Here is a 26,254-nt window from a genome sequence, read left to right on the forward strand (position 1 = left end):
TCATCAAATGCAGCCTCACCTGTGCCCATCATCAAATGCAGCCTCACCTGTGCCCATCATTAAATGCAGCCTCACATATGTCCATCAAATGCAGACTCACCTGTGCCCATCAGCAACGCAGACTCACCTGTGCCCATCAAATGCAGACTCACCTGTGTCCATCAAATGCAGCCTCACTGTGCCTATCAAATACAGTCTCACACTGCCCATCAACGCATCCTCACTGTGCCCATCAAATGCAGACTCACCTGTGCCTGCATTATACACAGTGTGTGTCGCGGAGCTTGGGTCTGCAATGTTTGGCGGCCGCCCACTGTAACAAAGTACTGCCTCCTAGATCGGTGGCGGTTCCTGTGATAGACGACACACTGATCCAATGCCGGGAAATTAAATCAGTTTTCTGTCCATCCTAGGAGGCGGGAATTTGTTACAGTGGCATTTTTTTCTAACACCCTAGAGAATAAAATGGCGGTTGTTGCAATACTTTATGTCACACCGTATTTGCGCAGCGGCCTTACAAGCGCACTTTTTTGGGGGAAAAAATACACTTTTTTTAATTAAAAAAATAAGATACCAGTAAAGTTAGCCCGATTTTTTTCACAGTACTGCATACACCAGCGCCCCCCCCCCCCCCTGCTCCTCTGGACACATACAGTACTGCATACACCAGCGCCCCCCGCACCTCTGGCCACATACAGTACTGCATACACCAGCATTGGTTGTGGAACGAATCATCTGAGTTTCCATTCTTTCTTATGGGGAATCTCGCTTTAATATGCAAGTTCTTTGGATTACAGGCATGCTTCTGGAAAACATTATACTCGTAATCGTATTACTGTATAAATACATGAATTCCATATCCACAAGTTCACTATACCTCTGTGGCAGAAAGTTAAATTGTGTCATGACTGTCTGCCTATAGAAGTCTCGGAGTCTGCCAATTAACATTGCATCTACTTAAGGGTGTCCCGGTCCTAACCCTCTCTCCCTTAGTTCTGTTTAAGAGACAATAAATCTCTTTGCATTCAAGAAGTGTCTGGCGCCCATCAATCCATTTTGCATTACACCCACCATGCCTTGTAACCCACTCCACATAGAAGAATGTCAGCTGTCCCTAACTGTGGAGCAGTGGTGGTGCGTCCATAGTGGGCGCAGGAACGTCACCCCCTCTCTCCTGCACCCGTCACTCAACAATAGATATATTCATGCATTGCATAAATATATCTATTGTCGCTGCTGCCGCCCATTTTTTTAGGTGTCCGGCCCCCTGTTGAGCGCCGACTATCTGAATAACAGCGGTGGGTGTGTCTTGGAAATGCCTGATTAGAGGCATTGGCTCTAATAGGCTTCCCGATTAGAGCCTGTGGGCTGCATTTGGGGGCACAAACTGGCTGCATTTGGGGGGACAAACTGGCTGGATTCAAGGGCACAAACTGGCTGCATTTGAGGGGGCAAACTGGCTGCATTCGGGGGCACAAACTGGCTGCATTTGAGGGGACAAACTGGCTGCATTTGAGGGGACAAACTGGCTGTATTTTAGGGGGCAAACTGGCTGCATTTGAGGGGGGAAACTGGCTGCATTTGAGGGGGAAAACTGGTTGCTTTTGAAGGGGTAAACTGGCTGTATTTGAGGGGAAAACTGGCTGCATTTGAAGGGGTAAACTGGCTGTATTTGAGGGGAAAAATGGCTGTATTTGAGGGGGAAAACTGGCTGTATTTGAGGGGGAAAACTGGCTGTATTTGAGGGGACAAACTGGTTGCATTTGAGGGGGAAAACTGGTTGCATTTGAAGGGGTAAACTGGCTGTATTTGAGGGGACAAAATGGCTGTATTTGAGGGGGTAAACTGGCTGTATTTGAGGGGACAAACTGGCTGCATTTGAGGGGACAAACTGGTTGCATTTGAGGGGGAAAACTGGTTGCATTTGAGGGGGAAAACTGGTTGCATTTGAGGGGGCAAACTGGCTGTATTGTAGGGGACAAACTGTCTGCAATTGGAGGGACAAACTGGCTGTATTTGAAGCGGTAAACTGGCTGTATTTGAGGGGACAAACTGGCTGTATTTGAGGGGACAAACTAGCTGTATTTAAAGGGGACAAACTGGCTGTATTTGAGGGGACAAACTGGTTGCATTTGAGGGGGGAAAACTGGTTGCATTTGAAGGGGTAAACTGGCTGTATTTGAGGGGACAAACTGGCTGTATTTGAGGCAACTAACTGGCTGCATTTGAAGGGGTAAACTGGCTGTATTTGAGGGGAAAACTGGCTGTATTTGAGGGGACAAACTGGCTGTATTTGAGGGGACAAACTAGCTGTATTTAAAGGGGCAAACTGGCTGCATTTGAGGGGACAAACTGTCTGTATTTGAGGGGACAAACTGTCTGCAATTGGGGGGACAAACTGGCTGCATTTGAAGGGGTAAACTGGCTGTATTTGAGGCGAAAAACTGGCTGTATTTGAGGGGGAAAATGGCTGCATTTGAGGGGACAAACTGGCTGTATTTGAGGGGGAAAACTGGCTGCATTTGAGGGGACAAACTGGCTGTATTTGAGGGGACAAAATGGCTGTATTTTAGGGGGTAAACTGGCTGTATTTGAGGGGACAAACTGGCTGCATTTGAGGGGACAAACTGGTTGCATTTGAGGGGGAAAACTGGTTGCATTTGAGGGGGCAAACTGGCTGTATTGTAGGGGACAAACTGTCTGCAATTGGAGGGACAAACTGGCTGTATTTGAAGGGGTAAACTGGCTGTATGTGAGGGGAAAACTGGCTGTATTTGAGGGGACAAACTAGCTGTATTTAAAGGGGACAAACTGGCTGCATTTGAGGGGGCAAACTGGCTGTATTTGAGGGGACAAACTGGCTGTATTTGAGGGGACAAACTGGCTGTATTTGAGGGGACAAACTAGCTGTATTTAAAGGGGACAAACTGGCTGTATTTGAGGGGGCAACCTGGCTGCATTTGAGGGGACAAACTGGCTGTATTTGAAGGGGCAAACTGGCTGCATTTGAGGGGACAAACTGGCTGTATTTGAGGGGACAAACTAGCTGTATTTAAAAGGGACAAACTGGCTGTATTTGAGGGGGCAAACTGGCTATATTTGAGGGGACAAACTGGCTGTATTTGAAGGGGCAAACTGGCTGCATTTGAGGGGACAAACTGGCTGCAGTTGAGGGGACAAACTGGCTGTACAGTATTTGAGGCAACTAACTGGCTGCATTTGAAGGGGTAAACTGGCTGCATTTGAGGGGACAAACTGGCTGTATTTGAGGGGACAAACTGGCTGTATTTGAGGGGACAAACTGGCTGTATTTGAAGGGGCAAACTGGCTGCATTTGAGGGGACAAACTGGCTGTATTTGAAGGGGCAAACTGGCTGCATTTGAGGGGACAAACTGTCTGTATTTGAGGGGACAAACTGTCTGCAATTGGGGGGACAAACTGGCTGTATTTGAGGGGGAAAACTGGCTGTATTTGAGGGGACAAACTGGCTGCAATTGGGGGGACAAACTGGCTGTATTTGAGAGGGAAAACTGGCTGTATTTGAGGGGACAAACTGGCTGCAATTGGGGGGACAAACTGGCTGTATTTGAGGGGGAAAACTGGCTGTATTTGAGGGGACAAACTGGCTGCATTTAAGGGGACAAACGCTGCATTTGAGGGGGTAAAGTGGCTGCATTTGGGGGCAAACTGGCGGAGTTTGATGGGCACAGTGAGTGCATTTAATGGGCACAGTGGCAGCAATTGATGTTTTTTTGTTGTTTTTTTTTTTCAGTTTGTTTGCGCCTCCCCAAAAATTTTGAGCACCAGCCGCCACTGCTCTGGAGATCACCACTAGGCCTAAAGAGGCCCGGACATTTGCTACATCTACTTAACTCCTTTCTCCTCTCATCTATTTTTTTATGCAGATTTTTTTTTAACCGTTTTTTAAAATAATTTTTTAGTTTTCATTTATTTTTTTTGCTATTTTTTTTTAATCTTTGTTACATAACAAGAAAATGCACAAAATTGCAAATACCTTTTTAAATGGGACAAATTATAAAATAAGGCTACATGCACATGGGTGTATGAAAATATGCCCTTTGACATTGGATCTTTCTGCCAGGTGCTGGCAGAAAAATCCAGCATAAAAAAATGCTCAATATTCTTGATGTCTATTGGGACGCAGCATCTGCATGAACACAGCCGTTGCTCCCAATGTGACATCCAGAGGGCCCGGAATTCACATTGACTGTGTTTGGGGACCGGCACCCATGCAGATGTCAAATTGGGAGCAGCAGCTGTGTCCCAACTAGACATGTGCACTGCCGGAAAAAAATTGTTAGTTTTCGCTTCCTTTTCATTTGTTTTTTTCGGAAATTCTGAAATTTGAAAATTCGGAATTCATAAACTCGAAGAATCAGAAATTCGACAATTGGAAAAAAATCCAAAAATAAGAAAGGAAAATCCGAAAATTAGAAAGAAGGAAATTCCAAAAATTAGAAATAACTAACTAATAATAACTTTTAAATTATAGGTATTGGAATTCCCTTTAAAATGTGACTGTTGTAAGGTGTTGCATGATCGAAAATATAGTGCACCAGATTGCGTTATATGCGAGGGTTGCAACCTTCTGTAAACGTGTACTGTTTTGCATGTATACCTGTCAAAAATCTATAAATAAAACTGTTATTGGAAAAAAAAATTGACTGTTAGTGAATGTAACAAATACAAATTTATCCGAAGTTACGCATTTCGGAATTTCCAAATTTCATATTTCACGAAGTGTAGAATTTTCTGATTTTCGAAATTTGGAATTTTCAGATTTTCGAATTTCCGAAATTTAGAATTTTTCAGATTTTCTAATTTAGAATTTCTGAATATTCAGAAAAATTGGATTTCTCTAAATTAAAGAATTTGTCTAAATTCATTAAAAAACTAATTTAGAACTAAATGAATTGCACATGTCTAGGACAAGGCTACATGCCCATGGGTGTATTTGTCATTGCATTAAAGTGTAAATATGAGAGTTCTTTTTGACCCCAGATCTCACATTAAAGAGGTCCTGTCATGTTTTCTTTTTATTACAAGGGATGTTTACATTCCTTGTAATAGGAATAAAAGTGGTCCACATTTTTTTTTTTTTATCGGACAGCGGAAAATTAACATAAATACGATTTTTTTTTCAAAGCACCCCGCCCCTGTGCTTACGCGCAGAAGCGAAAGCATACGTTAGTCGCACCCACATATGTAAACAGTGTTCAAACCAGACATGTGAGGTATCCCTTCGAACGTTAGGGCAATAATTCTAGCCCCAGACCTCCTCTGTAACTAAAAACTGGTAACCTGTAGAAATTTTTAAATGTCGCCTATGGAGATTTTTAAGGGTCAAAGTTTGTTGCCATTCCACGAGTGGGCACAATTTTGAAGCGTGACATGTTGGGTATCAATTTACTCGGCGTAACATTATTTTTTACAAAATAAAAAAAAATAAAAAAATGGGCTAAATTTACTGTTTTATTTTTTTATTCAAAAAAGTGTATTTTCCCCCCAAAAAAATGCGTTTGTAAGACCGCTGCACAAATACGGTGTGACATAAAGTATTGCAACGACCGCCATTTTATTGTTTGAAAAAATATATATATAATGTTTGGGGGTTCTAAGTAATTTTCTAGCAAAAAAAATTACTTAACAAGTTTAAAAAAGCGACCCAGTCCTTAATAAATGAGAAGAGGTAGACAGGAAAGGAAACAATAAAGACACAGGAAGGCAGGTGGTCGAACCATCATATTTTATATGGTTTAAAAATAAGATATGCAAGGGGCGTTCTCCTCTGGGAGAATCTGCTGTCGTGCGATCCAGATGGCGTTTATCGTATTGATGTCGTTACCCCACGGCGGCGGCGGTGGGGGGCCATGAAGGTGACAGGTAAGAGGGGAAGGATGGGAGAAGGGGCTGTGTAATGAAGTGACAGATGACATGTACGTAAAACAGTTTCCTTTGCTGTTTTCCAGGAGACAACATGGAAGATTGCGGCAGTGGCGGCGTTTTTTATCCGGACATTTCCTCTCGCTGCTCCTTGTTCTTGCGGACTTCAGCAGCATGCAGCTCCTGGAAAGAAACAACATCGGGGTCCGTGAGAGGGAATGAAATAACGCTACTGAGGTTAAGGGGTACAAGTGGAACTCTAGGCCAAAAGCACAAAATACATGGTTAACAGGGGTCATTAATAGGGAGGAGTGGGGGGTCAGTCGCAGTTTGGCATCTTTGCCTTGGGCACTGGATGACCTTGTCCCAGCACTGCTCACATTTGCCATACAACATTTGAAGATATCATGCTTTTCAGCCTATAGTCACACTTTTTTTTTTTACAGGATGTCCTGTTATGCTCCCAGGAGACCCGTACCTTTTCACGGAGGCGCTCCCTGAGAGCGGACAGATGTGCGTCACGGATCTCCTTGCTGAGCTCCATCTTGTAGTTGAGTTTTTCCTCAGCCATTCGGCTGAAATTGTTGTTGTCTTCTATTGCCCGGTGCAGGACGTCTCGCTCGTGCTCCCGCTTCTCGGCAAGCTGTTTCAGCACCTGAGCTTCCTGGGACTGATGGGGAAAAAGAACACAAGTTCTGAATTACAACAAATTTATTTAAAGAAATTGTCTGTGGATCAAAGCTGTATGCAAGGTCAACCTCTGAGCCGGCAGCCATCATCAACCCAAGCCCCCCGGGCACCCCCCACCCCCCTAGAGTTGATTCCCTTTTGTAATGCATGCCAGTATTATGTTTGCTTTGTTAGCAGCAGCTTGGCATTGCATGCCATTGCTGAGCCTCTCATCTACTAGGACCCCCAGGTCATTTTCCATTCTAGATTCCCCCAGAGGTTCTCCCCCCAGTGTATAGAATAGATTGTATTCATATTTTTTCCATCAAGTGCATTATTTTACATTTTTCTACGTTAAACTTCATTTGCCATGTAGTTGCCAACCTCATTTATTTGTTCAGATCTTCTTGCAAAGTTTCCACATCCCGCGGAGAAGTTATTGCCCTGCTTAGCTTAGTATTGTCCGCAAATACAGAGATTGCGCTGTTTATCCCATCCTCCAGGTCGTTTATGAATAAATTAAATAGGATTGGTCCCAGGACAGAACCCTGGGGGGCCCCACTACCCACCCCTGACCATTCCGAGTACTCCCCATTTATCACCACCCTCTGAACTCACCCTTGTAGCCAGTTCTCAATCCATGTACTCACCCTATGGTCCATGCCAATGGACCTTATTTTGTACAGTAAACATTTATGTGTCACTGTATCAAATGCTTTTGCAAAATCCAGATACACCATGTCTACGGGCCTTCCTTTATATAGATGGCAACTCACCTCCTCATAGAAGGTTAATAGATTGGTTTGGCAAGAATGATTCTTCATGAATCCATTCTGATTACTGCTAATGATACAGTTCTCATTACTAAAATCATGTATATAGTGCCTTGTCATCCCCTCCAAGAGCTTACATACTATTGATGTTAGGCTAACTGGTCTGTAATTCCCAGGGATGTTTTTTGGGCCCTTTTAAATATATTGGTGCTACATTGTTTTTTCTCCAATCTGCTGGTACTATTCCAGTCAGTAGACAGAGAAACAATGGTCTGGCAATGGCTGTTGTGTTTGCATATTCTTTAATTATAAGTCTATCTGCACTTACAGATTTCTCTTGGCCCCCCTGCAAAGTCGCACAAATACTTTTATCCAAATTCTAAATGGCTGTATTTGTAAATTTTAAAAGCCAATATAAAGGAATAGTAGTGGTTAAAAAAAGCACTTGTGGATTTATTTAACCTTTTTTTTTGGTTAATTTTCCTGTGGCAGGGGGTGTGACTATGCCTACTGTGGTGGTGGGACCCTGTGTGACCTTAAAGATTGCTGTTTTGCGTCATATTTTGGAGAGAAAGACACACTGACTGCACAGCTGTGTGTTTGGCTATTTAGTTCTGACCTGACTATGGCTCAGGGCCCCACCCAACAGACAGGAAAGTCTCTGCTGGGAGTCAGGTGGACTCCCATCCCTCTGAGAGGAGTCAGAGGCTGCATGGGTGCAGCCAGAGCATGCATGTCTGCAGGAGGCAGATGTCATTGGTGATTGAGCAGCAAGGCACTGATCAGGAGTAAGCTAGGTGTGAGCTTAACTCTAGGAAATTCTGTTTGATCTGAGGAGCAGACTTAAAGCGGAGGTTCACCCAAATAACATTTATATAAGACCAAATTCTTTATACTACCAGCATGTACAGTCGGCACTTTTTTTTTTAGGCTGTACATACCTTATAATCTATATTTGCAATCCGGCTTCCGGGTACTTCTCCCGCGGGAGTAGGCATTTCCAAGCTGAGCCGCAATGTAATCTGAGCGTTCGCCCAGATGATTGATGTCTATCAGAAAATGTTCCCCCCGGCGGATAAGGCCCCGCCCCCGTATTGCGTAGGCGCGTCACAGACTAGGAGCCATGTAGAGCTGACTGCGCAGGCGCCGTATAGAGCTACCTGTTCGGCTCCTTTCAGAAACTCCGTGACGTGCCTACTCAATACGGGGGGCGGGGCCTTATCCCCCAGGGGGAAAATTTTCTGATAGACATTAATCATCTGGGCGAACGCCCAGATTACATTGCGGCTCAGCTTGGAAACGCCTACTCCCGTGGGAGAAGTACCCAGAAGCAGGATTGCAAATATAGGTTATAGCTGCAAAGCTCTGCGCAAACTGTTGGCGCTATATAAATCCTGACTAATAGTAAGACATGTGCAATTAGTTTTAGTTCCAAATAAAAAAATTTAACTAATTTTGAAAAATTCGTTAATTCCGTAATTTCCAAATGTTTCAATTTTTTGGATTTCCAAAATTTTGAATTTTCGAATTCCCGAAATTTTGGAAAATTAAAAAATTAGAAAATTGGAAATTTGGAAAATTCAGAAATTAAAAATTTCGGAAATTCGGAAATTTTTACATTTTGGAAATTTAAAAATTTCAGATTCGAAAATTGGAAATTCGAAAATTGTAAATTCAAAAATTAATAATTGGAAAGTTTGGAAATTTGAAAATCAAAAAATTTGGAAATTTCTGAAAAAAGTAAAAAAACTAATGAAACAAAAACGAAAACAAGCTAATTTTTCGGCAGTGCACATGTCTAATAATAATAATAAATGTTATACACAAGCAGAAGTTGTCGGATGCATGCTTTTCCTGCTTTAAAATCCAGCAATTTGTTTATTTTTCTTCCAAATCAGAATGAAAAAACCCCCCACAAAAAGCAATTTTGAATGAATAGGGTCCACTCTTAATGATTATGATAGACATTGGATCCCGCCCCCCCCCCCCCCCCAATTAGGATCCTACAGTAGTGGCCGCATACCTTCCTCCTCTCCTCGGCTGCCTCCAGCCTCTTCTGCAGCTCCTCCAGAGAGATATCCTTCTTCCGAGGAGAGGTGGCCAGTGGAGGACTGTCCGGGGACAAGTCTGAAGGAGACTTCAGGATCACCTCGAAGCTCTGTCCTGACGCTCTCTTATTCAGCTGTTTTACCTCCATGTCTGTCAAAGGAAAGATCAGTTATAATAACATGTCAGGAATCGCTAGTAGCAGTTCGTCACATTAATCTGGATTTGTTCCTTAAAACCACTTCCCTACCGCTGGACATCATATGACGTCCTGGACTTTCAGGGGGGATATCTGAATGATGGGTGCAGCTACAGGCGTCATTCAAGGTCTTAACCTTAGTTTTTAAGGCGTTCAATAAATTAGGTCCTACTTACCTCCAGGCGAAATTGACAAGACATGTCACTGGCCGTTCATTGAGAGCGGCCACTCAATTCCGCCTGGAGGTCCCATAGTTTAGATTAAAAAAGTGGGGGGGCAGAGCATTCTCGAGGTTGGGACATAGAGAGTGGAACCTCCTGCCGTTGGCTCTTAGGCAGACCTCAAACCTGCTACAGTTCAGGAGGGGACTGAAAACCCTTCTGTGGACTGAGGCTGGGTAGATGGTTGTGCGACAGGGGGTGGAAACTGACGGGCTGATTTTTTTTCTATTTTTATTTGATTTATGTTATTGTTTTTTAATGCTTTTTTGTTTTAACGGTTTTGATGTTTCTGATTTTATTGTTGTTATTGTATGTACGGCGAATGGCACCTGGTCCCGTCGCCGGGTAGCGGTTTGATACTTATGTGATTTAACGCTTAACAAAAATATTCAATAAATAATTCAGATATTATTCTTTGCAGCCAGCGATTCTGTGCACCATAAGAGGTTAAGCAGTTCTGGCGGTTGATCATTCTTATAGGGGACATCCCTCCCCCTCCCGCCGCCATCCGGTGCTTCTATGGACTCTCCTGTGCCATCAGAGGCCCAGAGAACGAATCGGCCGACGCCGGATGACGACAATAGAGATTTCCAGTGACCACATGGTCACCAGTCATCTCTATGACTGTCGGATGCCCGGGCGCGACGTTTTGACTTTATGCCGGGGTTCCCAGAAGTAAACAAAGCCGCGATCACGGCTGTCGGCAAGTAAAAAAAAAGAAAGAAATTAAGTAAAATAAAAAAATGTATAAAAAAATATATATTTAAAACGCTCCTGGCCCTTGGTAGTCCCGCCCACATATATAAACGTCGTTCAAACCACACATGTGAGGTATCACTGCGTGCGTTAGAGCGTGTGCAACAATTCTAGCACTAGACCTCCTCTGTAACTCTAAACTGGTGACCTGTAAAAAAAAATTAAAGCATCGCCTATGGAGATTTTTACGTACCGAAATTTGACGCCATTCCATGAGTGTGCGCAATTTTAGAGTCGAATATATTTTTATTAGCATATTAAGAAAACAAAATACCATGACATGAACGAGGCACGGAGGACAATTACATAGAATAAACAACAGGGATTACATGGTGAGCACGAAACAGTGCCAGTCCCCAAAGAGGGTGCAGGTTATCGTGTGCGCAATTTTAGGTATCTATTTACTTGGTGTAACATCATCTTTTACATTAAATAAAAAAAATGGGATAACTTTACTGTTTTGTTATTTTTTAATTCATGAAACCATTTAAAAAAAAAGGTGTTTGATAAATGATTGCGCAAATACCGTGCAAGATAAAAAGTTGCAATGACCGCCATTTTATTCTTTAGGGTGTCTGCTAAAAAAACATATATATATAATGTTTGGGGGTTCTGAGTAATTTTCTAGCAAAAAAAATTATGATTTTTACATCATAAGAGGATGAGGAGAGAAGTGCCAGAATAGGCCCGGTAGGGAAGTGGTTAACGCTGATCTGCTGATCAGATACCTCCCTACCTCCGGTGCCACATTTTGGGTATCTGCTCCCACTTTCCAGCATAGATCCTTAGTAAGGATGTCGGCGCCTGCACCCGGAGCGGAGGGACGGGTTGGTTTTGGGTGAGGAAATTGTGGGCTCCCTGGACAGGTAAGTCTCCAGTATTTGTAGCTGCTGACTTTTCTTCTTTGTTTTCCCATGGGGAACGCTTTAGGCATGGCCTGGGAAGCCAGACTCCGTGTCCCTAACAACCGATGAGTCATCACCTGTCAGCGGGGTTCCTACTGACAGCTGAATGTAAAACAAATTTGCTGGCAATAAAAAAAAATCAGGGAAAAAACAGCATGGGGGTCCCCCCCAATCCATTCAAGGTCCTTCGGATCTGGTATGGATTTTGAGGGGAACACCACCCTATAGTAAAAATTTATATGGCGTGGGGTCCCCCCCAATACCATACCGGACTCTTTTCCAAGCATGCAGCCCAGCAGGTCAGAAAAAGGAGGGGACAAGCTTTGCCAAATATTCCTTCAACACGAATACGCTTGAAGTTGCTTATAAGGTCCTCCTGAGGTAGTATTGGGTCCCAACAAAAGTTGGCTGCCTAGCTCTTTTTCTCAGCTAAACAGACTATAGCCCAGACCTGGAGGACCGCAAGTGTTGCCTTCCAGGGGACACTGCTCTGATTGATGCTCATTGAGTATATGTCCAGTATTGCCAATGGCTGCGCTGCTATCAATCTATACAATGAAGAGCAGAGAACCCCGGGCAACGATCGCTGGGGGGCCACTAATTATCTGATGTTTTTTCACCATAATGCATAGAATGCATTAAGGTGAAAAAACATGTACCTTTACAACCCCTTTAAGGTTTGGGAACCGTGGATTTCCTACGCGTTCCCCGTATTTCTTACGGTTTTCTTGGGCCGTCGAATGACTTTCACCTGTGGTGTTTCTGAGTCTGAGAAATTCTGTTCTCCTTTTTTCTCTCTTCTTCCTGATCACATTTTTTTCTGCTTTCTCTCTTCTTTCCTCCTCTGGTTTCTTCCTAACCATGTCTTTGGGCGCCTCCTAATCCTCCTGGGGGCTTATTCCCTCGGGTAGGTCTTTCCTGAGACACCGGAAACCCTGCCCTAGTGGTTTTAGTTTTGTGCTGCCCTAGGGAAGACTAAAATTGGGTGCCCCCCATGTAAATTTGTCCCACCCCAGCTGCGATAAACAATTTTTGTCTCAGGGTCTAATGGGGAAGCTGCAGCTATTCATAGTGAACAGCTGCGGCTCCCTCATCAGACCCTGAGATATGATTCGTTCAAGTGCCATATAAAGAATTACTGCCCGTCAGCGGCGGTCGGTACATAAGGCCTCTTCCACACAGACGGACTCCGTCGCTACGCTACGCTGATCTCCGCTGAGCCGGCGGATGACCATTCCCTCTCTGCTCACTGAGCAGGGAGGGGCTTGTGCAGCGCCGCTGTCTCCTATGGGGAGATCTGATGAAAACGGAGAGCAAGTCCGTTTTCATCAGATCTCATCCGATCCGCCATGGACGGATGATGACGTATCTCCATCCGTCCGATTTTGCCGGATCGGGTCGGATGTCAGCGGACATGTCTCCACTGACATCCGACGATCCATAGGACTGCATGAAGCGGCCTTTCAGGTCTGACGTCAAAACTGACAGGCGGACCTGAACGGTCCGATCGTGTGAAAGGGGCCTAAGGAACGCCCCCCCTAATCTCCATGCATTTTTTTTTATTGTGAAGCACATGATTAGAGCCTAACACGGTCAGATTTTCCGACAACACGTGTTCGATGGGAGCTTTTTGTCGGAAATTCCGACCGTGTGTAGGCTCCATCGGACATTTGCTGTCGGAATTTCCGGAAAAGCTGGTTCTCAAATTTTCCGACAACAAAATCCGTTCTCGTAAATTCTGATCGGGTGTGGACAATTGCAACGCACAAAATTCCACGCATGCTCTAAATCAAGTACGAGACGGGAGCGCTCGGTCTGGTAAGACTAGCGTTCGTAATGGAGAGAGCACATTCGTCACGCTGTAACAGACAGAAAAGCACGAATCGTCTCTCACCAAACTTCTACTAACACGACTGGTATTGAACTTCCCTTTAATAATGCCTTCGTACGTTTTGTACGTCACCGGGTTCTTGGCGTTCGGAATTTCCGACAACATTTGTGCGACCGTGTGTATGCAAGACAAGTTTGAGCCAACATTCCATCGGAAAAAAAATCCACGGTTTTCGGAATTTCCGATCGTGTGTACACGGCATAAGGCTCTATTTGGCTTTGAAAAGGTTGGGCTCTGCACTCCAAGCCCACCCACTTGTGACATTAGCGTATTTTGATTTGCTATTGTCTTCCTGCTTCTCCTTCCGGCCAATCAGGACAGGAATCGAGTCCTAAGACCAGATTGGCTGGGACGAGAAGCGACCGGAGAGGCAGGAAGGAGAAGTTGCCAAAGCCACCCTTGACCTGGATGGGGTAAGTGTAGGGCTGGCGGGAGAGCAAGAGGGCTAAACGAGCAAGCGGGTGGTTTGTTTGCCGTCCCTCGCAAAAAATGGAGAGCCAGCCGCCACTGCTGCCCATGATCTGACGTTCATGGTGATACCTCACATGTGTGGGACAATTGCTGTTTGCATGCGTGCCGGACCAACAAATGCGTTCACCTTTGCGCGGGAGCACTGGAGGACGGGGGCACTTTAAATAATTTTAAATTTATTTATTTTTACACTGTTGCTTTATTTTTTATTTATTTTTTATCACTTTCATTGCTGTCTCAAGGAATGTAAACATCCTTTGTGAAGTGATGTCATGTCATTGCCTCCGGTTTACTGTTGTGAACAGCTGATCAAAGCCGATCCTGGCTTCGCTTGGCAGTCTGGCCAGCCGGCGGACACGCCAGCTGGTCCTTTGGGTCTCCCGGTGGGACAAGACAGCTACGCAAGGTAACAGGAGGGGGAGGGGAGCAACTTCTCTCGCTGCTTGTAATAGCAATCGAGCGGATAGTAAGCTGCACCGATTGCTATTACAAGGGAGCTGACCGCCGGCTCTAAAAAAAAAACAATGCCAAGATGATGCCTGCTGCTGCTGGCCTCATCCTGGTATAACCACCAAAAGGACGTGAAGTAGTTAAGTTAACCATATACAGACCAGAAGATTTCCCCCTTAGAGGCGGTTTGGAGGTCACTGGATTTCTGGCAGATCAATCTGTATTTTTCTGTATTTAACCACATAAGGACCGGGCCTATAGTTAAAATCATTTTTTTTTTGCTCGAAAATTACTTAGAACCCCCAAACATTATGGGGCAGAGCCACAAAGGAAGTACGCCGGCGTATCTAGTGATACGCGGCGTACTTTCAAATTTCCAGCTTCGTATCTTTGTTTTGAATCCTCAAAACAAGATACGACGGCATCTGGGTTAGATCCGACAGGTGTACGCCTTCGGATCTTAGATGCAATTCTTCGGCGTCCGCTGGGTGGCGTTCCCGTCGTAATCCGCGTTGAGTATGCAAATTAGCTATTTCCGATAAAAGTGATCTTGCAAAAAAAATCCTTAGTGGAGACCACTTTTATTCGAAAGAGGACCGCCCGACGTTTCAGAAAATACCAGATAGCTGCCATAACCCCAGTACTCAAGGTCAAAGTACCGACAATGTACAATGACGGTGGTTTGCAGTAAGTGGTTACAGGAAGGAAACATGGGAAAATGTTCAGGTATTGCATATTTTCGTTCACAGTAGTAATTGCATCATCTACTATGACATCATTGCAGGGTATTTTTTACACATACAAAATGACTGACCTTCATACTGGTAGATTGTGTTGGGATGGGGCTGGGAGTAGAAGCAAGAGCAGATCAGAGACAGCATAGAAAGTTCCTTCATCTTCTCTTTGTAGGCTGCAATAAATAAATAAATGATTTAATAAAATAAGAATTGTAGCTTAGTAAATCAGGTCAGCAAAATCCGATATCTATATATACAGTGGAACCTCGGATTACGAGCATAATCCGTTCCAGGAGAATTCACGTAATCCAAAGCATTCGCATATCAAAGCGGGTTTCCCCATAGAAGTCAATGGAAACGAAAATAATTTGTTCCGCATTGACTTCAATAGCATGCAATACCGCATGTGGCCAAAGGTGGGGGGGGGGTGCTGGAGAGCCTCAGAAATGATCGGGGACAGCTCGGCTGACCCCGTAAACAGAGTATTTCCAAATGGCTCCGATCGGCTCTGCTTGGCCCTGCCGCCCCTGCACCTCAGGGCAAACATGGTACTGTACACCCCATTAATTTGAATTCTGCTTGTTTTGCCAAGCCAAGCCAATATGATTATAATGAAAGTAAAGTAATCCCCTTTCATGACAGGTGCACTTTAATGTGTTACTAAACCCACAACAGTAAAATCAGTGTGTATATGCAGTAAAGCATGCTTGCTATGCTTACTGTGGAACCTAAGGGGTTAATCCTCTGCATTGTGTAATGCAGTACAACCGGTCCTGTTGTACTGGGCCCAGACCTCATCAGCTAAACAGGAGGGCCCAGGGCAACTTTATTGTTCATTTTTTCCTAAATTAAGAAATGTATTTTACTAGACCACACCCTCGCTCCTACTTGTTTACCAGGGCTTAAATTATATTTCCACAGTTCAACAGAGGGGCCCAGGAAGTGTTCATTATCGGGATGTAGGGGGTTAAGTCAGTGCCGCTGTTTCACTGCACCCCAGAGTGGTGGGTGGGGTTGGGGGCCCTGTCAAGAAGGCTGTACAGGGCCCCATGATTTCTAACAGCAGCCCTGACTGTGGGAGACCAGATATAGTGAATGCAGGCTCCTGGGGAGACCAGATATAGTAAACGCAGGCTTCTGGGGAGACCAGATATAGTGAATGCAGGCTCCTGGGGGGGGCAGATATAGTGAATGCAGGCTCCTGGGGAGACCAGATATAGTAAACGCAGGCTTCTGGGGAGACCAGATATAGTGAAAGCAGGCTCCTGGGGGGGGGGGGGCAGATATAGTGAATGCGGGGTCCTGGGGAGAGCATATATAGTGAATGCAGGCTCCTGGGGGGGGCAGATATAGTGAATGTGGAGTCCTGGGGAGAGCATATATAGTGAATGCAGGCTTCTGGGGAGACCACATATAGTGAATACAGGCTCCTGGGGAGACCAGACTGAATGCAGACTCCTGGGGAGACCAGATATAGTGAATGCAGGCTCCTGGGGAGACCATATATAGTGAATGCAGGGTCCTGGGGAGACCAGATATAGTGAATGCAGGGTTCTGGGGAGGCCAGATATAGTGAATGCAGGCTCCTGGGGAGACCAGATATGGTAAATGCAGAGTCCTGGGGAGACCAGATATAGTGACTGCAGGCTCCTGGGGAGACCACATATATTGAATGCAGGCTCCATGGGGAGACCAGATATAGCGAATACAGGCTCCTGGGGAGACCAGATATAGTGAATGCAGGCTCCTGGGGAGACCAGATATAGTGAATGCAGGCTCCTGGGGAGACCAGATATAGTGAATGCAAGGTTCTGGGGAGACCAGATATAGTGAATGCAGGCTCCTGGGGAGACCAGATATAGTGAATGCAGGCTCCTGGGGAGACCAGATATAGTGAATACAGGCTCCTGGGGAGACCAGATATAGTGAATGCAGGCTCCAAGGGGAGACCAGATATAGTGAATGCAGGGTCCTGGGGGGACCAGATATAGTGAATGCAGGCTCCTGGGGAGACCAGATATAGTGAATGCAGAGTCCTGGGGAGACCAGATATAGTGAATGCAGAGTCCTGGGGGGACCAGATATAGTGAATGCAGGCTCCTGGGGAGACCAGATATAGTGAATGCAGGCTCCCGGGGAGACCAGATATAGTGAATACAGGCTCCTGGGGAGACCAGATATAGTGAATGCAGGCTCCAAGGGGAGACCAGATATAGTGAATGCAGGGTCCTGGGGGGACCAGATATAGTGAATGCAGGCTCCTGGGGGGACCAGATATAGTGAATGCAGGCTCCTGGAGAGACCAGATATAGTGAATGCAGGCTCCAAGGGGAGACCAGATATAGTGAATGCAGGGTCCTGGGGGGACCAGATATAGTGAATGCAGGCTCCTGGGGGGACCAGATATAGTGAATGCAAGCTCCTGGGTTTAGTAACACTTTAAGGGCAATTTAAACATGTTGGTAGTAGACATGAAAAAGGAGTATTGTTGCAAAAGGAACAGAGGGACTTTATCCAAAAGAATTACAGGTGCTCTGAAACTTGGGGACCATGGCAAATATGTGCGAGATGTAAGGGGTTGATTTACTAAAGGCAAATAGACTGTGCACTTTGCAAGTGCAGTTGCTCCTGAGATTAGTAAATGAGCAGAAGCTCTGCTGACTTCCATCATCCAATCATATGCAAGCAAAAAAAATTTTTTTTTTCTTGCATGTGATTGGATATTCTTTGTAAAATGAAACTTGACCTTATTTACTAAGCTCTGGAGCATGGGCGTAGCATAAGGGGTTGCAGGGGTCACAATCGCAAACCCCACCCCTAGCTCCAGGGGGCCCCCCTGTCATATTATCATATCTTCCACAAAGTCCAGCTCCGATCTGCCCAAGGGCCCCCACAGCCACGCTCCAGTACTGGGCTTCAACTTTGCCTTCCACGGTCCACAACCCTCTGTTCTTATTGGCCGAGGGACAAGCTGTGAGCCATTTCCTGAATGGAGGGGAGCAAAGGGTGAGAACAGCCCAGGGGCCAGGTCAAATTTTGCATCGGGGCCCACAAGCTTCAAGCTGCGCCACTGCTCTGGAGCATCTGTACTTTGAACGTGCACAGTCTATTTGCCTTTAGTAAACCAACCCCCGTAGTCTCTCTTTTCTACACGAGGAAGATGGCACCTGGTGCCAACATTACTACATCATCCTTTTCTCCTCCCAGACAGGAGTTGCCAGTCCCTAGACAAAAGCCTACGATTCTCACAAAACTCAGACGTGTCGCAGAGGACTCCCAATCCTAATGAGCTGGTACAAGTACAACCTTCCGTCCTCCAGAGGCACGAAGCCTGGCGCCAGCCTTCAGCCCTAATTACTTCATGCCAGACACGGCGGGCAGCTGCCTACAGATGTGTGCCTTGGGTGCAAAGCAGGAAGCGAATGTCAGAGGGAAAAGGCATTTTCTGCAAGACCTCCACTGACATGGGAAAATTCTGGAAGCCAGGATATTTAAAAAATATAAAAGCTGCCAGATTCAGTAAGACCTGCCTAACGTTAGGCAGGCGTAGCGTATCTCATATACGCTACGCCGCCGTAAGTTAGAGAGGCAAGTGCTGTATTCACAAAGCACTTGCGTCCTAAGTTACGGCGGCGTAGCGTAAATGGGCCGGCGTAAGCCCGCCTCATTCAAATTGTGTTGAGGTGGGCGTGTTTTATGTAAATAAACCATGACCCCACCTAAATGACGTTTTAAACGAACGCCGCATGCGCCGTCCGTGGACATATCCCAGTGCGCATGCGTCGGATAGAATGCCTAAGATACGTTGAACACTGCCTACTACGTGAACGTAAATTACGCACAGCCCTATTCGCGTACGACTTAAGCAAACAACGTAAAAAGATACGCTTGTTCCGACGTCCATACTTTGCACCTAGAGACCAGCTTTATCTTTTCGCCGGCGTATGTCTTCCATAAACGGCGTAACTAATTGCGACGGGCGTACGTACGTTCGTGAATCGGCGTATCTTGCTCATTTGCATATTCGACGCGGAAAACAACGGAAGCGCCACCTAGCAGCTAGCGTAAATATGCACCCTAAGATACGATGGCGTAGGAGACTTACGCCGCTCGTACCTTAGCCTAATTGAAGCGTATCTGGTTTCCAGAATACGCTTACATTTACGATGGCGTAGATTCAGAGTTACGATGGCGTATCTACTAATACGCCGGCGTAAATCTCTCTGAATCTGGCTATTAATCACAATTATATCCAGCTAGCACTTTTTTTATTTCTTACTTGCAATAAGCAAGTTTCCTTATTTGTAATCCATGATCTTTAAAGTGTGCCGGTGTTCTGTCGAGACGTGCCCCCCCCCCCCCATCGAGTAGTGCCTGGGACGAACTGCGCATGCGCCGTACCTCATAGCACAACTGCTGATTTGCCGATCAGCTAGGCTGACGTAACCAGGGCGCATGCGCACATCGTAGGAGGTATCACTCGATGGAAGACACCATTTCACAGCCACAATTTAAACCTATACAAACAGCGGGGGGAAACCGGACCGTCAGCACACTGTAAAGTCGCCCCGCAACAGCGAGGCACAATGTGAGAACTACGGTCTCCTCCCGCTGTTTGTATAGGTTTCAATTGTGCTCGTGAAATGGTATCTCCCATAGAGAGATACCTCCTACCATGTGCGCTTGCGCCCTGGTCACGTCACTCCAGCTGGAGTGCGGCTCCGTCCTGCGCATGCGCGTTGCACTATTTGATGGGGGGCACTTCTCGACAGAACACCGCTTCCTTCCACTGTATCATGCTGACTCTTAGAATAGGCAGACCTTGTATTACTTCTCTTGAAGCTGAACTCTGGGAAAAGTAATGATTCCCCCTTGCTGTGGGGCATACCTCCGCACCGCAAGGGTTAAATGTTCATTTAGAACTAGGGGAGTGGTAAAAGCATTTTTAGTAACTCATGCTCCAGCGGTCACAGGTCCTCTGACATCATCAAGTACAAACAGGGGCTAACTGGCAATTTTTGTCCCGGGGGGGCAAGTACAGCTCATGGAGCCCTGGTACAGCCACTCAACCCCCCTGCCACTCTCCCTCTTCCATGCCTCCTCCTGACCCCCGTCCCAAGCTTAAGCTCCGCTCCAGTTACCCTCTGCTCACTGGGCGGGTCAGGCTGGACAGCACCTGCTGCACGGATTCCAGAACTGGCCAGCTGGGGGCTGCGGGGTGGCGCGGTCAGGGCTGTCCGGAAGAGTAGAGCTTCCGGTAAGGCGCAGAGCCGGCCTCTGCTCGCACACGGCATACACCAACCATACGGGGGGGACTGCCTGCACTCTGTCCTCGTCCTCATCCCGCACTTGGTAGGACACCGGCGGGGACTTTTTACTCCTCTTCACCAAGAAGTCTTTAGACATGTCTGCAGTGGAAGCAGTGCAGCCTTTTTATGGGGCATCATAGCAGTCCAAGGGGGAAATCGTCCCCCTGCCCACCAGTCTGCCTCTAAGTACAAAGCCCTGCCCACCAGTCTGCTTCTGGAGCATAGAGGACCGCCAACTGCAAGGGGAATGCATTTGTCAGTCCCTTAGAGGTCTGGCAAACATTTAACCCTTGAAGTGTGAGAGTAGCCCTAAGTGTAATTTACAGTTTCACCACCCAACCCCTTATCTTGAGACCTCCTCTTCTTGGACTTGCCCTTTAAAGGGCACACTGTCATTGCTGACCTCTCTTTGAAAATGCTACTTTCCTAGCTGCCATACTGGCCCTCTTTCTTCATTTTCCTCCAGTGTGATTGCAAGCACAGGCCTTGTCAGCAGCTGGTTTGGCAGCTTGTGCTTGCAGTCACACTGGAGAGAAAAAATAACAGTAAAGGTCCAGTTGAGTTCTACACCCCTGAGGATATCCATGGTCTCCTTGGTTGGTAGTGTAATGTAACACAAATGGAAATTAAAGCTCCACACCACTGCTAATAGGTCCAAATACAGCTTTATTCCAATAAATGCCAAGAGAACAATCCAAAAGGTAGCCAACACGTTTTTAGTCTATTCACATTGCTGTCAATCAAGCCCTAAAAAAGGGGGTGCTCTTGGACCCCTGAAACACATTGGCTACCTTTTGGATTGTCCCCCTGACTTATATTGGAATAAAGTTGTACCTGGACCTCTTAGCAGTGGAGTGGCGCTTCAGTTTCCATTCTTGTTACATTATACTATAAGCCAAGGAGACTGTGGAGATCCTCTGGGGTGTAGAAGCTTCCTGCCAGATCATTTACATCATCATTAACATCAATATTTTAAGATAGTGGTAACAGGAAATAACTCTGCGCTGAGTGGAAAAGCGTTATCTTTCCACTTCTCTCAACCACTCTGTCATGTGACAGTGCTTGGGCCCAGCTATCGGCCTCCAGACTGGAGCTTTGCATCATGGAGGAGGTCATGCGCTTCCCAAAAGCTGTGAGGTAGGAGCAGTTGAGATTGTAACATATGAGACCCATTTCAGGAGCAGTTCTCAACTATCTGAGTGTTTTTTTTTTTTTTTTATCTCTTTTTCCTGGCAAAGATCTGCATGGGTATGGCCAAATATTTTCCAATCTACTAAAATATGCTGCCTCAACAGTCCACTCGGCAAACAAGTTAATACCTATGTCAGTACGGCATTGACTAAGGCAGCCTTTCTCCACCTTTTTACCCCAAAGGAACCCTTTTACTCATTTTCAAATTTAGGGAACCCCTATTAAGATTAGGAAAATGCCTATTACATTGGTGGGAAGAATGCCTCCCTTCTAGTGGTGGTACAATATCACGCTTAGAATCACCTACAAAAATCATTGGTGCCATGGCTCTGCCAAGTGACGATGGACCTGGAACTATGAAAGTGCTATCAAATGGGCGGTCAGACGGCCACAGCTCAAGGAACCCCTCTATAGCAGTCTTTCTCTACCCTTTTAATATGGAGGGACCCTTGAAATAACTCTCTGGTCCCAGGGAACCCTTGTTTATAGTTATTATATCTACCACTCATTTTACATATTCTGATGTTCATTAGGAAGAATGCTCATTACATTTGTGATCTTTGGGAAGAATCCCCTCTTACAGATACCGTAGCTAAAATGATCATTGGTGTCAGGGGCTTTTCATCTGAGAGGCAGAAATTGTTCCTTGCTCAATGAGCCCCTAGAAATATCTAGAGGAACCCTGGTGGAGAATGGCTGCTCTGGAGGCACCCTAGGGCTCCATAAAACCCTGGTGGAGAATGGCTGCTCTGGAGGAACCCCAAGGCTCCATGGAACCCTGGCTCAGAAAGCTGCTCTGGAGGAACCCTAGGGCTCCATAAAACCCTGTTGGGGAATGGCTGCTCTGAAAGAACCCTAGGGCTTCATGAAACCCTGATTGAGAATGGCTGCTCTGGAAGAACCCTAGGGCTTCACGAAACCCTGATTGAGAATGGCTGCTCTGGAGGAACCTTAGGGCTCCATAAAACCCTGGTGGAGAATGACTGCGCTGGAGGAATCCTAGGGTTTCATAAAACCCTGTTGTAGTATGGTTGCTCTGGAGGAAGTCTAGGGCTCCATAAAACCCTGGTGGAGAATGGCTGCTCTGGAGGAACCCTAGGACTCCATGAAACCCTGGTGAAAAATGGCTGCTCTGGAGGAACCCTAGGGCTCCATGTAACCCTGGCTGAGAAGGCTGCTCTGGAGGAACCCTAGGGCTCCATAAAACCCAGTTGGGGAATGGCTGCTCTGGAGGAACCCTAGGGCCTCATGAAACCCTGATTGAGAATGGCTGCTCTGGAGGAACCTTAGGGGTCCATAAAACCCTGGTAAAGAATGGCTGCTCTAGAAGAACCCTAGTGTTCCATAAAACCCTGTTGGAAACTGGTTGCTCTTGATGAACCCTAGTGCTCCATAAAACCCTGGTTAAGAATGGCTGCTCTGGAGGAACCCTAGGGCTTCATAAAACCATGGTGCAGAATGGCTGTTCTGGAGGAACCTTAGGGTTCCATGAAACCCTGGTTAAGAATGGATGCTCTGGAGGAACCCTAGGGCTTCATAAAACCATGGTGCAGAATGGCTGCTCTGGAGGAACCTTAGGGTTCCATGAAACCCTGGTTAAGAATGGATGCTCTGGAGGAACCCTAGGGCACCATAAAACCCTGATTGAGAATGGCTGCTCTGGAGGAACCCTAGGGCTCCATAAAACCCTGGTTGAGAATGGTTTGACTTTGCTGCCATCAATGAGTGCAGGCTCTCATCGCTGGAAAATGTGCAGCTTGTCTCTGCTTGCTTTTGCTGCCCTACTGAGCAACAATCCTTTGTAACCCAAGGATAGAAACTGCAGTCTCCACAATTTTCATCAGCTCAGATCTCCATATAAAACCCAAGGCCATATTTCCTAGCTGAAGAAAGGTGCGTGATGGCAATTGTGGAGTACTGCAGTGTCATTTCTGAATCCAAAATAAAATAAGACTCACAAATAGACATGGGGGATTCACTGCCATCGCCCTCTGAAAATCACACCCATGCTGCTGCAATGAGACCCTGTGTGGCTGCGTAGGTCTCGGGACCAATTATTAGCAGCAAAAAAAAAAAAAAAGAGGTCTTTAAATATTCTCTGCTGTTGTTACCAGGCAATTGATCAACAAAGAGACAAAAATCTGTCTGCATGGACTATGCAAAACCAGACAGGGAGGGGAGGAGGTGTGTTTGTACGACAAGATGCAGCCATGAAACACATGTGCATGCAATGAGGGATTGCTACATGGGGTTTACATGCCATGTTCATCATATGCCTTCAGCAAAACGAAAAAATTTGATTTTCATTTTAATAGCAAAAAAAGCTAGAAAGGAAAAAAAAAAAAAAAAAGACTGAGGGTTAGTATTGCATATAGAATGCAAATGATTTCCAAAGGGGGCGTCGACCATGCAGATCGCCCAGCGTGCTGGAAAATCTCTGCGTAGACTCCTTCAGCTCTTTATTCTCCCACAAAAAAAAAAATTCTTTTGCAGTGAGCACAAGTTGCAATTTTTAATATTTTTTTTCCCATTTTCAGGAACAGTCACCCCATTTCCTATTGTACCTCCTCCTTATTTCCATATTTGTACATCCCCCTTTAGATCCTATCAACCGACTATTATGTAGTGCAAGGGCCTCCCTGATTTTGAAATGAATTAAAATGAATTTCTTAAAGGTTTTGGATTTGGTAAACCTTAAAAGAGATTGTACAATCAAATTGTATAGCGTGCTGCCACAATAAGGGACCCCACTGGTGTTCAGACGCAGCGCATGCACAGGAATAAGGTGTATTCCCTTTTCTTGCCATGGAAAAAAGGGCAATGATTAGCAATGTGCCGCAAAAAAAATATTTTCCAACACACTGGACAATTGCAAAAATGAAAAATAGAGTAATGTGGCGCTTACTAGATGATCAAATACAGACTTAACCCCCCCTATAGAACCCAATTATTGATAAATATGTTCAATGCTACTGATATGATTTAAAGGACCATGCGCAGATTTCTACATACACACATTCATTTTTTTTGCATGCTGTATTCATAATGAGTAAAGAAAAAGGAGGTTTTTGCACAAATGAAAGGATGAATGCACATTTTTTTTTTTTTTTTTTGCAAGTGCACCACGCCCAGGGACCTCAAGGCAAACAGAGAGGCAATGCAATGAGCAATGATCATGCAATACGCAGCAAAAAAAAAAAAAAAAAAGGAGATAAAACAGCGAATAACGAATGCATTTTAGTGCACGATGCCTTTCCTTAAAGGACATGCACATATAGAAAGAAGATCAGTGATGCATTGACTACCCCCCCCAATCCCCATCCCCAGTGCTTGGTCATTGCTGGTCCATTGGATGGATGCAAGTCTCCTACCTGACAGGGTGCTGGCCATGGTGCTGAAGGATGCAGAGTGGAAGATGATCAGAAAGGAAGGGGCTTGTTGGGTGGCTGACTACTGCAATGCTGTGGAAGGGGGAGAGCTAACGCCTGACTCAGCTCAAGGGGGGATCCAGGAGATGGAGAGGGAGGAGACAGAGGTGGGGGATCCAGTAGAGGATATAGGGTGTGTGTGATAAGGATAGAGAGAGGGGGGGTTGCTGGGTGATTTTCACAGGAGGGAGATTCTGCTTTCAGCTTCTATAGATTTCCTCTAGCTGGGATAACAATGAGAGGAGAAGGAGTGCAGAGTCACACCCAGCTCTGAAGACTCCCCCCCCCCTCCACCCCCACCATTGTATCCACATGGACCAACCCAGCTCCCTATATCAGACCCCCCCACACACCCCTTTTAATTCTGCCTAGTCCCAACCTCCTAATATGGTGAAAATGCATTCATATGTTGCGTGTGTTCATATACTGATCTGTGATCAGAGGATGCATGTGAATGAATGGCAATATGTGACACTCCTATGTCTGATTCTCAATAGACAATAGAAAAAAAAATCACAAGGTCTGCTCCATTCCTCCTCTGTTATGGGGGATTTGTTTTTCTTCTGTGCATCTTTAAAGTGGAAGTGCATTCTTAAATGATTCTACGATTAGCAAAGCTGCCCTTCCTCCTCCCCCCTCCATCTCTTACCATTGGACATAATGGGGGAGATTTACTAAAAGTCATGCACACAGAATCTGGTGCAGCTGTGCAGTTGGTGTATTTTGGTTTTGTGCTGCCCTAGGCAAGACTAAAATCGGGCGCCCCACCATCTAAATTTGTCCCCCCCCCTTTTCTTCTCAAGTGGCTATTCAGGGTCTCTGGTTGCCATACAGGGGCTCTGGTGGCAAAATGGGGTCACTGGTGGCTGTGTGGGGTCTCTGGTGACTGTGTGGGGTCTCTGCTGGATGTGCGGGGTCTCTGGTTGCCATATGGGGTCTTTGGTGGCGGTGTGGGGTCTCTGGTGACTGTGTGGGGTCTCTGCTGGATGTGCGGGGTCTCTGGTTGCCATATGGGGTCTGTGGTGGCTGTGCGGGGTCTCTGGTAGCTGTGTGGGGTCTCTGGTGGCTGTGCGGAGTCTCTGTTTGCCATACGGGGTCTTATGATCTTACGAGTTAATGCTTGGTCTTGTGACCCCCAACAGAATTGAGGGACTACAAGTCCCAGCATGAGCCCCTGAGGTTGAAGGGCGTAACCCCTTAGATCTCAGGGGTTCATTCTGTGGCCTGTAAGGGGTCTCTGGTGGCTATGTGGGGTCTCTGGTGGCTGTGCGAGGTCTCTGGTGGCTATGCAGGGTCTCTGGTG

General features: G+C 46.0%; 1 protein-coding gene across 1 annotated transcript; it reads right to left on the minus strand.

The window, feature by feature from the left end:
• Positions 1-5,753: 5,753 nt before the first annotated feature.
• STMN3 (stathmin 3) lies at positions 5,754-25,167 on the minus strand. Its single transcript, XM_040330095.1, has 5 exons — positions 24,895-25,167; positions 15,101-15,196; positions 9,371-9,546; positions 6,384-6,575; positions 5,754-6,088 (listed from the first exon to the last, which is right to left on the minus strand). Exons 1-5 carry the CDS (start codon positions 24,911-24,913, stop codon positions 6,029-6,031), a joined length of 543 nt encoding a protein of 180 aa, XP_040186029.1. The 5' UTR covers positions 24,914-25,167; the 3' UTR covers positions 5,754-6,028.
• Positions 25,168-26,254: the final 1,087 nt, after the last annotated feature.

This window comes from Rana temporaria, chromosome 12 (genome assembly GCF_905171775.1).
Source record: "Rana temporaria chromosome 12, aRanTem1.1, whole genome shotgun sequence".
In the NCBI taxonomy this organism is placed as follows: Eukaryota; Metazoa; Chordata; class Amphibia; order Anura; family Ranidae; genus Rana; species Rana temporaria.

What these genes read in the sequence shown, in the direction of transcription:
- STMN3 (XM_040330095.1), bottom strand. An exon ending in CAGCCGAGGAGAGGAGGAAG is followed by an intron (nt 6,576 to 9,370) that starts GTATGCGGCCAC and finishes TTTCCCCATCAG; the next exon opens with TCCCAGGAAGCTCAGGTGCT. An exon ending in GGGAGCGCCTCCGTGAAAAG is followed by an intron (nt 6,089 to 6,383) that starts GTACGGGTCTCC and finishes GTTTCTTTCCAG; the next exon opens with GAGCTGCATGCTGCTGAAGT.